At 49.7% G+C, this 13,850-nt stretch overlaps 1 protein-coding gene across 5 annotated transcripts in view; it reads left to right on the forward strand.

Annotated features, from left to right (window-relative positions):
- Positions 1-4,284: 4,284 nt before the first annotated feature.
- The window catches only part of LOC107075705 (centrosomal protein of 164 kDa), a 28,165-nt gene continuing 18,599 nt past the window's right edge, over positions 4,285-13,850 (forward strand). Inside the window, exons 1-9 of one of the 5 annotated variants that reach the window (XM_069183112.1) lie at positions 4,285-4,719; positions 6,058-6,146; positions 7,111-7,222; positions 7,646-7,859; positions 8,492-9,523; positions 10,668-10,811; positions 11,291-11,401; positions 11,794-11,871; positions 12,656-12,757. In XM_069183112.1, coding sequence (XP_069039213.1) covers positions 6,065-6,146; positions 7,111-7,222; positions 7,646-7,859; positions 8,492-9,523; positions 10,668-10,811; positions 11,291-11,401; positions 11,794-11,871; positions 12,656-12,757 — 1,875 coding nt within the window. In that variant the 5' untranslated portion in view covers positions 4,285-4,719; positions 6,058-6,064. The remainder of the gene's footprint in view (positions 4,720-6,057; positions 6,147-7,110; positions 7,223-7,645; positions 7,860-8,491; positions 9,524-10,667; positions 10,812-11,290; positions 11,402-11,793; positions 11,872-12,655; positions 12,758-13,850) is intronic. The other 4 variants (XM_069183111.1, XM_069183113.1, XM_069183114.1 and 1 more) reach the window with 4 other exon arrangements.

The following is a 13,850-nucleotide window of genomic DNA, read 5'->3' on the forward strand; positions in this document are numbered from 1 at the left end:
GGGTGTTACCCCGGTGTCCTGGCCAAATTTCCCCCTGGCCTTTCCCAGTCATGACCTCCTAATAATCCCCATCTCTGAACTGGCTTCATCACTCTGCTCTCCTCCCCACTGAGAGCTGGTGTGTGGGGAGAGGACTGGAGCATCATCCAGGTGGGGCTACACACTGGTGGGGGTGGAGGGGATCCCCATGACCATAAAGAGCTTTGAGTGGAGTGTCCAGAAAAGCACTATATAAGTGTAATAAAATTATTTTTATTATTATTTAGGATGGTTAGGCATACATAAAAAGGCAGAGTCATGTTAATGTCCATTGATCTTTTGTCATTAATTACAGAAATGAAGACCAATAAGATGCCTCCACCACAGGGCCTCGGAAACAGCAGTGCCCAGGGCCTTCGGACCCTAATCCACGCCTCTGAGCCGGAGATGTCCGGGGAAGGGTGGGGATCGGCCTGGACACGGAGGGATTTGTGCTGTCAGCTGGAATGTTGAACTGTTACATCAGCGGGAACTCGTGAGTTGGGCGTTCTTCTGCTTGCGCTGTGTCTTCACGCGGACTGGGGCGGGGCAGGGGTCCAAGTCTCTCACGATCAAGCGGTCTTCCCCCTTTCCCCCCTTCTCTCCTGCCCTGCTCCCGCCTCCCCCACCCAAACCTCCTCCTCCCTCTCATCACAACAAACCCTTCATTGTTCGGAGTCACAAACACACGTTGTGCCAAAACAACTATTTGCTGTCAGAAACAGAAACAGGACGTTCTGTTTCGGCCTCCTGGCCTCTGGGGCAGCAGCAGGGAGTGTCCTGTAGCCCCGCTGCCCCTCAGCGGTGTTGATCGATCGATAATCAATAACACTGCTGCACACACACTGACACACCGCTCCACACTGACACACTACTACACACACTGACACTGCTACACACACTGACATACAATGCACACACACACTGCTTAACACACACTGACACACTGCACACACACACTGACACTACCACACACACACTGACACACTGCACACACACCAGGGTTTATTTTCTTGGACACACGCTCACGCACACTCTGCTCTGACTGGACATTATGCTGCTAGCCCAGGGCCACTTGCCTGCTCACCGTGGGGCCTGACGTCTGCGGTGTGCCTGGGAGGAGAGGAGGTTATTCCGGCAGACTGGACTGGACACGAAAATATCTCCACACACCTACACAAGTGCAAACACACAGGGAGTGTTGCTCTGCTAAATGCTGAATACCTCAAGACACTAATGCACTAGTTTCCCACACTGCCTTACACTGTCCCATACTGTCCCGCGCAGAAGACCTACAACCACTCTTCATCAACCTCCTGTAACTGCTCCAAGCGGGACTGTGTTTCACACTGTCCCACACTTTCCCAAGCTATCTCACACTCTCCCACACTGTCCCACACTGCCTCACAGTCTCCCACACTGCCTCACACTCTCCCACACTGTCACACACTGCCTCACAGTCTCCCACACAGTCTCACACTGCCTTACACTGCCTCACACTGTCCCACACTGCCTCAGACTCTCCCACACAGTCTCACACAGTCTCACACTGCCTCACACTGTCCCACACTGCCTCAGACTCTCCCACACAGTCTCACACAGTCTCACACTGCCTCACACTGCCTCAGACTCTCCCACACAGTCTCACACTGCCTCACACTGCCTCAGACTCTCCCACACAGTCTCACACTGCCTCACACTGCCTCAGACTCTCCCACACAGTCTCACACTGCCTCACACTGCCTCACACTGTCCCACACTGCCTCAGACTCTCCCACACAGTCTCACACTGCCTCACACTGCCTCAGACTCTCCCACACAGTCTCACACTGCCTCACACTGCCTCAGACTCTCCCACACAGTCTCACACTGCCTCACACTGCCTCAGACTCTCCCACACAGTCTCACACAGTCTCACACTGCCTCACACTGTCCCACACTGCCTCAGACTCTCCCACACAGTCTCACACTGCCTCAGACTCTCCCACACAGTCTCACACAGTCTCACACTGCCTCAGACTCTCCCACACAGTCTCACACTGCCTCACACTGCCTCAGACTCTCCCACACAGTCTCACACTGCCTCACACTGCCTCAGACTCTCCCACACAGTCTCACACTGCCTCACACTGCCTCAGACTCTCCCACACAGTCTCACACTGCCTCACACTGCCTCACACTGTCCCACACTGCCTCAGACTCTCCCACACAGTCTCACACTGCCTCACACTGCCTCAGACTCTCCCACACAGTCTCACACTGCCTCACACTGCCTCAGACTCTCCCACACAGTCTCACACTGCCTCACACTGCCTCAGACTCTCCCACACAGTCTCACACTGCCTCACACTGTCCCACACTGCCTCAGACTCTCCCACACAGTCTCACACTGCCTCAGACTCTCCCACACAGTCTCACACAGTCTCACACTGCCTCAGACTCTCCCACACAGTCTCACACTGCCTCACACTGCCTCAGACTCTCCCACACAGTCTCACACTGCCTCACACTGCCTCAGACTCTCCCACACAGTCTCACACTGCCTCACACTGTCACACACAGTCTCACACTGCCTCACACTGTCCCACACTGCCTCACAGTCTCCCACACTCTCCCACACTCTCTCACACTCTCTCACACTGCCTCACACTGTCACACACTGTCTCACACTGTCTCACACTGTCTCACATTATCACACACTGCCTCACAGTGTACCACACTGTGCCACACAAAGTCCCACATATACATATATACATATACACATATACACCTATACAGTACAGTGTACATATACACAGGGGCCTGTGTACAGGCAGAGTGCGGTATAGACCAGACATATAGGCGATGATTTTTAGCGACAGATAGATCTGTTGATTCCTATTTTGGGCACTATCAGGGGACAGGAGATTGAATGTCATTAGACTTTATTTATAAACCAGGTGGTAAAAATGAACGGAAAACGCCCTTTAAACGTGGGATTGTCACGTGTTTAAAAACAGCACAACCCCCAAAGGAAGCTCTTTTACGTGGAAATCTCATCCTTTCTTCGACTCGTGTAAGAGGTTTTCTTCATGGTTAGGTTTCCAAACTGTGCTAAACATGATTTGGTCCGTGAGGATGAGTGAGTGTGCGGACCCCGGTCAGTCTCTTCCCTGATTTCTGGGGGTTTATCAGCCTTAACCTAACTAACGACGCTGTGAGCTTTCAGTTCGGATTGATTAAAAGCCAGAGGTATTTTCGCCTCGTTTTCTTCACTACAAAACTCGCCGGAACCGGTCAACACAGTAAACGAATAAGGGCCACTACGTGACCACTCTTCCACCTCCCACACGAGAAACGGGTCTTCAAGCAGCGATTCAGCCCCGCTTTCCTCGCCCCCCTGTCCGGGCCACGTCCACCAGCGCGATATGCGTCCTTCTCCTGGCGTTGCAGCGCACCCTGCTGAGGGCACAGGGTATTGCCGTCGTACTCTTCCAAAGGAACAAGTACAGGTTTATTCCAGGCTGAAAAGAGAAGAAAAGAAACACAACGTTTCGGCTGCGGAGCCTTCTTCGGGTGACACCGAAATTGTACTAGAAGGCTCCGCAGCCGAAACGTTGTTGTCCCCGTGGGGAGGAGAGCAGAGTGATGAAGCCAGTTCAGAGATGGGGATTATTAGGAGGCCATGACTGGGAAAGGCCAGGGGGAAATTTGGCCAGGACACTGGGGAAACACCCCTGCTCTTTTCGAAAAATGCCCTTCGATTTTTAATGCCCACAGAGCATCAGGACCTCGGTTTTACATCTCATCCGAAGGATTTTTACAGTGTAGTGTCCCCGTCACTATACTGGGGCATTAGGACCCACACAGACCGCAGGGTGAGCGCACCCTACTGGCCCCACTAACACCTCTTCCAGCAGCAGCCTTAGTTTTACTGCCAGACAACAAATCCCACGTGTTGAATTATTTTAAAATACTTTGTTGCTCTTGGAATAATAATTTTATTATTTTATTATTTAATCCTGGAGGAGGACTACGATGAGAACTACATCCCCACTGAGCAAGAGAAATTATCAGGGCAATGAAAATTTGAAAAGGCTATTTCTGGCAAGTTAAATAATAATAATTAAATATTTATGTATTTAATTAAACAAAACACAATAAAATGTGTCCATATAGCGAAACAATTTAAAAATGTACAACCCCACAATTTTCAGTTTACAACAATTTTAAATTATTAGGATTGTTTTCAATCGTTTAGAATATAATAGGATTCAGAGACGATAAATATTACAGGATAGCTTTGCTAGATAAAGAACTGAGGCCTCACCAGCAGAAGAAAGTTACTTGAGGAGAAGAATCACATGATTTTTTAAACCGATTATGACAAATCCAGACGAATATAATAACACTACATTTCCCGTGGCACAGCGCGGTTTTGTGACCTTGACCGACTTCTCTGTTCTCCAATGAAAACGGCCCGCTGCCCTTTCTGGCCAATCGCTCATATGGGAGGCGGGGCGGTTGGTGGTTGCTAAGGAGGGGTGAAAACCGGAAGATGTCGCGCGTCCCTGGAAGCCGCTGCCAAATTCCGTTGATGTAGTAAGGCAGCTCGCTGTCCGGTTGACATCTATTACCGTAAGATGAAGAACGCAAACATAACTGGAGGAGACCTCTGGACTGCGTGACCCCTTGGAGAAAAGACAAACAGGCGTTTGACAGGTAAGCAGATCACGGAACTTTTCCTTTCAATTTCGGTTCAAAAAGTTTTGTTTGCGCGTTCGCCTCCGCCGTGTAGTAATGAGAGTGTAGACGCGGCAGGACCTGGGCTTTTTGAAAAGACTTGGTGTCCCCCAACCCCCTCCCCCCCGGCGTGGCCCTGGTTTCTGGTTTCCCATTAAAGCTGTTGTTTTCCCGCCACCTGTATAAGAACAGAAATGCTATAGTCTGGAAAAGGCCATTCAGCCCCTCAGCGCCCGACGGGGTTTCAGGACAGCGGGTGACTGAAGCACAGCGTCAGGGCCCCGCACAGAATAGAACTGCTCAGCCTCGCCAGTCTCGTCTCCGTGTGAAATCTCCGTGTCCTGCGCCTCCCTGCAAAGTTTCCCCATTTTGTGTGCCTTCTGAGCGTCTGTATATGTGGACTCTGCACCATTTACAACGACCCTCCTGGATCCGTGCATCCTGTGGGATGAGTCGTGTTTTTTTTTTTCTTATCTTCATGCAGAACCATTCGTCTTCCTTCCCAATCCCATTCCAGCCCTGCTTGGTGGCCTGTTCAGTTCACTTTCCTGTGAACACTGCACTCCATCAATCCGGTGTGGATGCTTATTCTAAAACACGACCTGCCTGAGAATCCCCTCAGTTTGGCCTCCAGAGTGTACGCCTGTATATGTATGTGGAAATACAAGAAGCAGACTTGCATGCAGGTGCTCATTGTGTAGAAAATGGTTCCTTCTGTATGAGCTCTGCTGCACCTTGTCCATCTGAATGTGCACCACAGTACCGGATGCTGTTGCTCATACAGATGGATAACGTACAGCACTGTGGTGATCATACAGATGGACACAGTACATTGCTCAGTGTTGACAGTTGTCACAACTGGCCCTTGTAAAGTTAGGTGTCCTGTTCACGGCTTTCTGAATAGACCAGATACCTTTATAAGATAAGATCACTTTATTAGCCCTATACAATTTCTTGCATGAGGAATTTGTCTTTTCGCAGACCCCAGCTTGCTCTCCATGAGACACACAGACAGGGAGAGAAGCTGGGGGTCAGAGTGCAGGGGCAGCCATTTATACGGCGCCCCTGGAGCAGTTGGGGTTCAGGGCCTTGCTCAGGGGCCCAACGGAGTAGGATTCCTCTGCCGGCTGCGGGATTTGAACCGGCAACCTTCCAGCCACGGAATGCGTATGGGGATTTCACTGGGACAATGAAAACATCTGTTTCCATGTATTTATCACACCTTTCTCTTTTCTGACTTCTGCATAGAAGTGAGAAAGTCCGTTTTATTTCTGGTGTACCTAGAATCTTGGAAATCGGTCTCCGTCTCTTCCTCAGAGCCACCATGAGCGCTGCGACCCTCCGGATTGGGGACCAGCTCATCCTGGAGGAGGACTACGATGAGAACTACATCCCCACTGAGCAAGGTACTGGGAGAAGAGAGGGAGAGACCCTCTTGCAGTGAAAGTCATTTTAGAGTTGGCGGACGCTGGTGGGGCCTAGGTGCTGTCACAGGTTGCTTCGAAAGGGGTGGGTCTCGGACAGCAGACGCATCTGTCGAGTAAGAATCATTGCTTTTAATTCACAGTGCAGGGAAACGTAGAGAAAATAAAACCCTGGCTCTCTTTGAGTGCCAGCTTCTTCATGTAAATCTCTTTTCTGGAATATAACCGGTGCTTACTGGCGCCAAAACCAAATCTCTTCCTCAAAACTTAAATTTCCTCAAAGTCTCAGCCATCCACTTGCTTCCTTCTTCTGTCTGGTGTAGCGCATAACGGTAGATAATGGGAAAACTGATGTCATTTCCAAAATATCAGATGCAGACTGACCACTGGAAGCCTCTGCTTCCTGCTCTTTAACTGCCACCTGACCACTTGTGTCCCTTCAGATGGTCAGGTGACGGGACGTCAGCTCATTCCCCATTGCCTCCTGGGTAATGTAGTTCAGACAAGACCTACCATCTTGTCTGAACCTCCCACTGTCCTAAAAGTTACATACATTCATTTATCAGTTACACACGTGTCAAATTAAGTGCCTTAACACTCAAATAGTATATGGGATCAAGCATGTGGAGAGCAGTTACTATAATGGATTCCTTTCCTGTGGTTAAGCTACTGAGCACAAAACCTTCTGTCAAGCTGCGCAATGAAGGCTAGGATTTGACACAAAACTCTGCTGGTGCAAAGTAGCGTTTTGTTGTTTTAATTCATGTTATACTGTATCTACAGGAGGACCATTGTTAGGGTATAAGTGTTAAACAGAAGCGTAACCATAAATTAATCTGTTTTTTAACAAACCACCATCGTACAGAAAAACTGCATGGCTACTTAGCAAAGCGACTGTCAGTGTGGGGGCTGAGTAAACCTCTCTCTCTTTCGCCCCTTCTGTCAGAGATCCAGGAGTACGCACGAGAGATCGGGATAGACCCAGAGAAGGAGCCTGAGCTGATGTGGCTGGCCAGAGAGGGCATTGTGGCCCCACTGCCTGCAGAGTGGAAACCCTGGTTAGGATTATAACATCACTTTATTCATCTCTGGTTAGGATTACAGGGCTACACTGACACTGGCACGCTGCACATAGTGTTACTGGAGTAGTACTGACACTGGCACACTGCACATAGTGTTACTGACATAGTGCATACACTGACACTGGCACACTGCACATAGTGTTACTGGAGTAATAATAATAATAATAATAATAATAATAATAATAATGTTGCTTTATTAGCCCTATACAATTTCTTGCATTAGGAATTCGCATACCCCAGCTTGCTCTCCATGAGACACAGACACACAGACAGGGAGAGAAGCTGGGGGTCAGAGTGCTGGGTCAGTCGTTGTACAGTGCCCCTGGAGCAGTTGGGGTTAATTAATTCCTTGCCTACATAATCTGTTCTTACTCTGTGCTTGCCCTCCTCTCTCCTCAGTCAGGATGTGACTGGTGATGTCTACTATTTCAACTTCTCCACGGGCCAGTCCACCTGGGATCACCCTTGCGACGAGCAGTACCGCCTTCTTGTCGCCCAGGAGAGGGAGCGTGCGCAGCCCAGGGGCTCCCAGGCCAAGAAAGACAAGAAGAAGAAGAAGGAAAAGAAGGAGAAAAAGGAGAAAATGGTGAAAGAGCCCCTCAGACCACCTGTGGTGAGTGTATGAAAGGATCGAGACACCCTTTGTCACTGAGGCACCAAGTGTCTGACGCTGACACACTGAGGCTCCGAGCGCCTGACACTGACGCCGACACACTGAGGCTCCCAGTGCCTGACACTGACGCCGACACACTGAGGCTCCCAGCGCCTGACACTGACGCCGACACTGTGAGGCTCCCAGCGCCTGACACTGACGCCGACACTGTGAGGCTCCCAGCGCCTGACACTGACGCCGACACACTGAGGCTCCGATCGCCTGACACTGACGCCGACACACTGAGGCTCCGAACGCCTGACACTGACGCCGACACACTGACGCCGACACTGTGAGACTCCCAGCGCCTGACACTGACGCCGACACACTGAGGCTCCCAGCGCCTGACACTGATGCCGACACACTGAGGCTCTGAGCGCCTGACACAGGAATCACTGCCACTGATACAGTGAAACAGTAGGTTCCTGCCATTGAAAAATGGACACATTGAGTTACTGATATAGTGACACACTTAAACACTACATGACATGTCGTCCATTATGTCTTTTATTCTTAAAGAATAAGCAGAATAATAGATCGCTCCATGCATGGTTTCTATGTTTCTGTAAGTTTGCGTGTGTTTGCGTGTCTAGGTGAGGCAAGCAGCAGGCAGGCTCGTCCCAGTGCAGTCAGATATAGCCGAGGCTCCCTCTTTCGTTCATTCTCACCTTCGCTCTCACACTGTTTCTCCATCCGGGCTCAGATCAGAGATGCCCGATCGGGGGGCAGAGAGAATCGGAGATGCGCTGTGCAGAGATGGAAGTCACCCCCTTAGCCAAAGGGCAAGCCAGTCTCCCTTAATGCAGAGCCCCGAGACAGCTCCTGCACACTCTGTCTCTAGAGCTGCACACTCCCTGTCCCCACTCTCGCGCTCTCTTTTGCCCCTTTCCCCGAGGACTTTACAGCCCCTGCCTTCTCTTCCACGATCCAGCAAAGCTCTAACGGACGCCCGGGAGATTCTTGGATGGTGGGATAGGGGGAGCTCCGATGCTAAATTGAGTTCAGGGTTGATGGACCCCGTTGCCCGTCGGCCGCGGGAAACCCAGCTCCCACATTCCCCCACAAGCCTCTCTCCTGGAAACACGGTTAGATTCGCCAACGAGAGCCCTGGACGGGGCTTTCATCAGGGCGGGGAGACAAGATGGCGCAGCGATAGTATTGGGAGCCCCAGAGAGAGGATGTCCTCCAGGGCAGGGCAGAGAGCGAGGGGCTCTCACACTGCTGCCAGCCTGCCCTTGGGGTCCAGTCCGCTCGCCTTACCGGAGGCCCAGCCACCCTGGATGACGGGGATGGAGGTCCCAGGCGGGGGTCCTGCCCCTGAGGGAGAGGACAGAATCGGTAAGGCTGATCTTCAGAGTCCGGATTTGGGAGCATTGATGGAGAACCCCAAGACAGGCTGCTCCAACAGCAGCCACATCCCACAGGAGAGCGGGGCTTCAGCGCCTGGCTCCCCACTCCTTCCCAAGCTGAGGCCCCAGGGCCTCTCTCCGTGCAGGAAAGGTAGGAGGGAGCCGGAGCGCGGAGGCAGAGGAGTCAGGAAGGCAAGAGGCCGAGGGACAGGGACAGTCAGAGTACACCAGGGCACAATCAGACCCGGAGCGCAGGAGTGTAAAGACAGTGAGCAGGTACGGAGAGAGAGCCGGAGGGAAAAAGAGGTAGCAAAGGAAAGACGGAGTGACTGAGAGACGAATGGTTCATTGGAAGGCTTGTGTTTCCCTGTCGGATGGCGATCAGCGATTACAATGCTTGATTACAATGAGGGTAGGAAACCTGTGAACAGTCAGTAAAAGATCAAACAGGGATAAATATGCTATACAGCCCAGTGCAGGATTTATAAAATAAAAAGTTTAAAGAGGGGGGAAAAAACAGCTCCAGTAATGCTCTGTGTTCTGGTGGGCCAAACAGTGAAGGCAGGAGAGCTGGAACATTTTTACATGTGTGGAAAATTCAGAGCCATTTTGACTCTCTAATGAGTAAGACTTCTTCCATCTGTCTTTTATGTAATACAAAATCTTAAAATCTTTCATATAGTCCTCATTCTTCAGATTCTAATGAGAAAGGCTTTCCCAGTCAGATGAAGCTCTTCAAAGTTTAGTAAAATGATAAGCAGAAGCTTGTGGTTCTTTTCCTGACTTTTACCTCTCCTTGCACTGTTCCAGCTTTAGTAGGGAAGAGATTTTTGAATCATGTACCAGCATGTATCTGGGTATATGGGAACAAAATAGAGAGCAGAGCCTCCATACTGACCTCAAGAATGATCAATCAATAACTTTCCAATCATTTTATTTGGTATTGCACCCTTCAGATCATCTGGACTCAGTGAGCACTGCATATCCACTCATTCCAAAGAATGCACTGCATATTTTTTGCATTTTCCATAACAAGTGCTCTAACTGATGAAAAGTTGCAGATCATGGAGGGTTTTAACGAAGTCAGTGTATCAGCACTTTTCATTGCTTAAATTTGCAATATTCTTTTATTTTCCAAGGATTGTTCATGCCGAGGTACCTACTATGTGCCTAGCAATCGGTTTACCTCATACTTTATTAGAAAACCATCCGTCTTCAGTATATTTTGAACCAATCGCTCATTCTGTTGTATTGACAATGTTACGTTTGATTGATAGATCAAATACAAAGTGAAATTGATTTTTTTTTGTAGATCCTATTGTGTTGTAAGCATGTTGTGATAGTTGTAGTTTTAGAGGTTAAGTTGTAGCCTGCACTTGGCTCTAGCCATATGTCTGATCTCTCTCTTTCCCCACCCCAGCCGGTGAGCTCAGCGCTAGGGCCCCTGCAGGGTCCTATGGGGTCTTTGGCCCCACTTCGGGGGTTGGCAGATCCCCTGTCTTCTTCCCTGAGGGGCTCGGCCGGGAGCTCCGGAGGGCTGGAGCCCCTGAAGACGTCACTTGGGGTGAGTACTGTATCACTTTCCCCCTGCATTGGATTGACACTGACACGGATACTAACACTGGTGCAGTGTCAACACAGTGTCTCAGTCCTGATTCGAGACTGACACTAGTGCTCACACTAACACTGATGATACAGTCGTTGGTGCTGATTCTAGACAGACACTAATGATCATACTGGCACTGGCACTGACACGATGGAGACACTGGTGCCAGCACTAGTCATGATTCTGGATTGACGTTAATGCTCACACGATACAGTCATTGGTGCAGCTCTAGTCCTGATTCTAGACAGACACTAGTACTCACACTAACACTGATGATACAGTTGTTGGTGCAGGTGTAGTCCTGATTCATTTCCCTCTCCTCCTCTCTCTGTCACACACTCCTGTTCTCGTCCTCTTTGTATGCCTTTCCCTCCCCTCCTCACACTGTGTTAGTCTAGTGCTCATTTCATTTGATCTCTCTTCTGTGTCTCTCCCAGGCTCCTCTGTCCACACTGGGCACAAGTGTGCTGGGCCTGAGACAAGAGGAGAGGGTGTCTCTCTCTTTGCCGGGGCTGGAGGATGAAGAGGAGAGAGGCTCGGAGGCAGAGGTAGGCCTCTTCATGAGCTGTCTCATTGCACACCACAGGTTATTTTGCAGTTCAAGTGATTCCATTTTAAAAAGCTTGCTTCAGATTATCCCAGAGATTGCGGAACAGTACAGTCACCGAATACCATTTCACACAACCATACATCGTTGTCATGAAATATAACAGCAGCCTAACCAGGCTTCTGAGTTCTCCGCTGAGTTGACAAGGGCACTTAGAAACATGAAAACCCAATATGAATGAATCACTTCACGTATGAGTTACTAAACTTTAGTGTGGATTTAAAGTAAGGGATTTTATAGGGGTTGGATATGAGCTCAGGCCTTTTGTCACAAAGCAAAATGTCTATAGCAGGTGTAGCATCTTGCTCCTGTGACTGTACTCTCTCCTGTCAGAGCCCACAAGGGACAGCCCGTCTGCTGCACAACCTACACCTGGACCTCGGCTCCCTGGGCGGAGGACTGCAGTACGAGGTACACACTGCACAACAGTGATACACTGACACGTCAACACAACAGTAACACACCGGATCCACATCATAACACATTAAAAAGGGGCAGTGCGGGGGCTCTGTGGCCAAGGATCTGCGACTGTGGCCGGAAGGTTGCGGCCGGCAGAGGAATCCTACTCCGTTGAGCCCCAGAGCAAAGCCTTCAACCCCAACTGCTCCAGGGGCGCTGTACAATGGCTGCCCCTGCGCTCTGACCCCCAGCTGCTCTCCCTGTCTGTGTGTCTCATGGAGAGCAAGCTGGGGTCTGCGAAAAGACACATTCGTAATGCAAGAAATTGTAAATGGCCAATAAAGTGATCTGATCTTATCTTACTGACATGACAACACAACACTCATGCAACAGTAACAACACTGACAAGGCAACATAGCACTGACGCAAAAGTAACATTACTTCACTGTGCTTCACTGATATGACACCACTGTGTGAACTTCAAATAAGAAGAGCTTACACAGGACTGTGTACTGTGCAAGAATAATACACACAACCACAAAGTACACCTCTCATAAAAGCTCTATTCCTTCAGCAATGATTTTGCTTTTGTGTTGTGTGCTATTAGTGTATGTGCAGACTGCACAGCCAGTGAGTGTGCAGTGTGTTGTGTGTGCTGCAGCAGTGTAGTGAAGTGTGCTATTAGTGTATGTGCAGACTGTACAGCCAGTGAGTGTGCAGTGTGCAGTGTGCTGTGTGTGCTGCAGCAGTGTAGTGAAGTGTGTTACACAGTGTCTCCCCCACCTGTGCAATCCAGGAGAGTGACGTCAGCAGGACCCCCCCGCCAGAGGAGCGCACTGAGCCCGAGCTGCAGGACCTGCTGCCTTCCCTGGAGCCCAGCCAAGACCCACCCTCACAGGTGACACTGCACTGCTCTCTGCAGATATCTTCATAGTGTGACCTTAAAGGGCAGCAGATTGCCCAGAAATGTTCATCTCAGACATCTTTGAAATGTTCCAACAGAATTATTGGTATGATAGTTTTATGTCACTTATTCTAGGGCTTAACTAAAAGCTCTAACCATCAGTATAAATCAGAAAAAATGTATCTTAAATTGGCTGTTTCATCGTCGTTGTACTTGAACACGGGTACATGTCATGTCTTTACTGCAACACAGTCAGTGTATGCTATGACATGAGCTGTAAGTAACAAGTTCATGATGTTTAAATTTGATCTGCTTTCACATTAGAAATGAAATTAGGAGCTTCAGATAAACAAGAGTATCGCATGTGTAAGCTGTGCAGACATCTTGTAAAAATGACAGATGGTCATAGAAATTTGGTTTTGGCACGCTTGCTGAGGGAGTATCGTCAATGAGATTAGGAGGATCCCCTGTGAGCTGGAATGAGCTGAGGAGATTGTGTGTGGGCATGGATGTGGAGGGCTGTGAAGTCAGGAATGCCGTGAGAAAGGAGGGCTTGTCTTTATACTTGTGTATATATATACTGATGGAAAAAGGAAAGGCAGCATTTTCTGGAATGAGAATACTGTAGTTATACATGTAGCTTATGTACTTTCACAAAAAGTTGTCAATTTGTTTTAAGCTCTCTGACCATACAGCAATACAGTTTGAGCAGTGAGGCATTGCAACTTGCCAATCACACGAAAGCTCGTTAGGTGCACTTTTACCCAATGAATGCCTGATCCATAATGCCTCGAATGGCACCAGAAGCTGCAGGAAGACATGTCATGTGCCAGCGTTGCCAGACACTATGGAGTGAGCCGCTCCACTGTGTCCCGACTGCAGAGGAGGTTTCAGCAGACCGGCAGGACAGATCCGACACATCAGACTGGTCCGTCTGAGAGATCGTTTCAGATCTGCCACCCGTACTGCTGCTGAATCTGCCCGCAGACGCAATGCCCACCTCAGTGACAGGACAGTGAGGCTCCGTGCTGCTGGCCTCAGAGGCCCTCTGCTCTCACCTCCTAGACGTCACACCTGACTGGCTGGG

Source organism: Lepisosteus oculatus, chromosome 23, assembly GCF_040954835.1.
Source record: "Lepisosteus oculatus isolate fLepOcu1 chromosome 23, fLepOcu1.hap2, whole genome shotgun sequence".
NCBI lineage: Eukaryota > Metazoa > Chordata > Actinopteri > Semionotiformes > Lepisosteidae > Lepisosteus > Lepisosteus oculatus.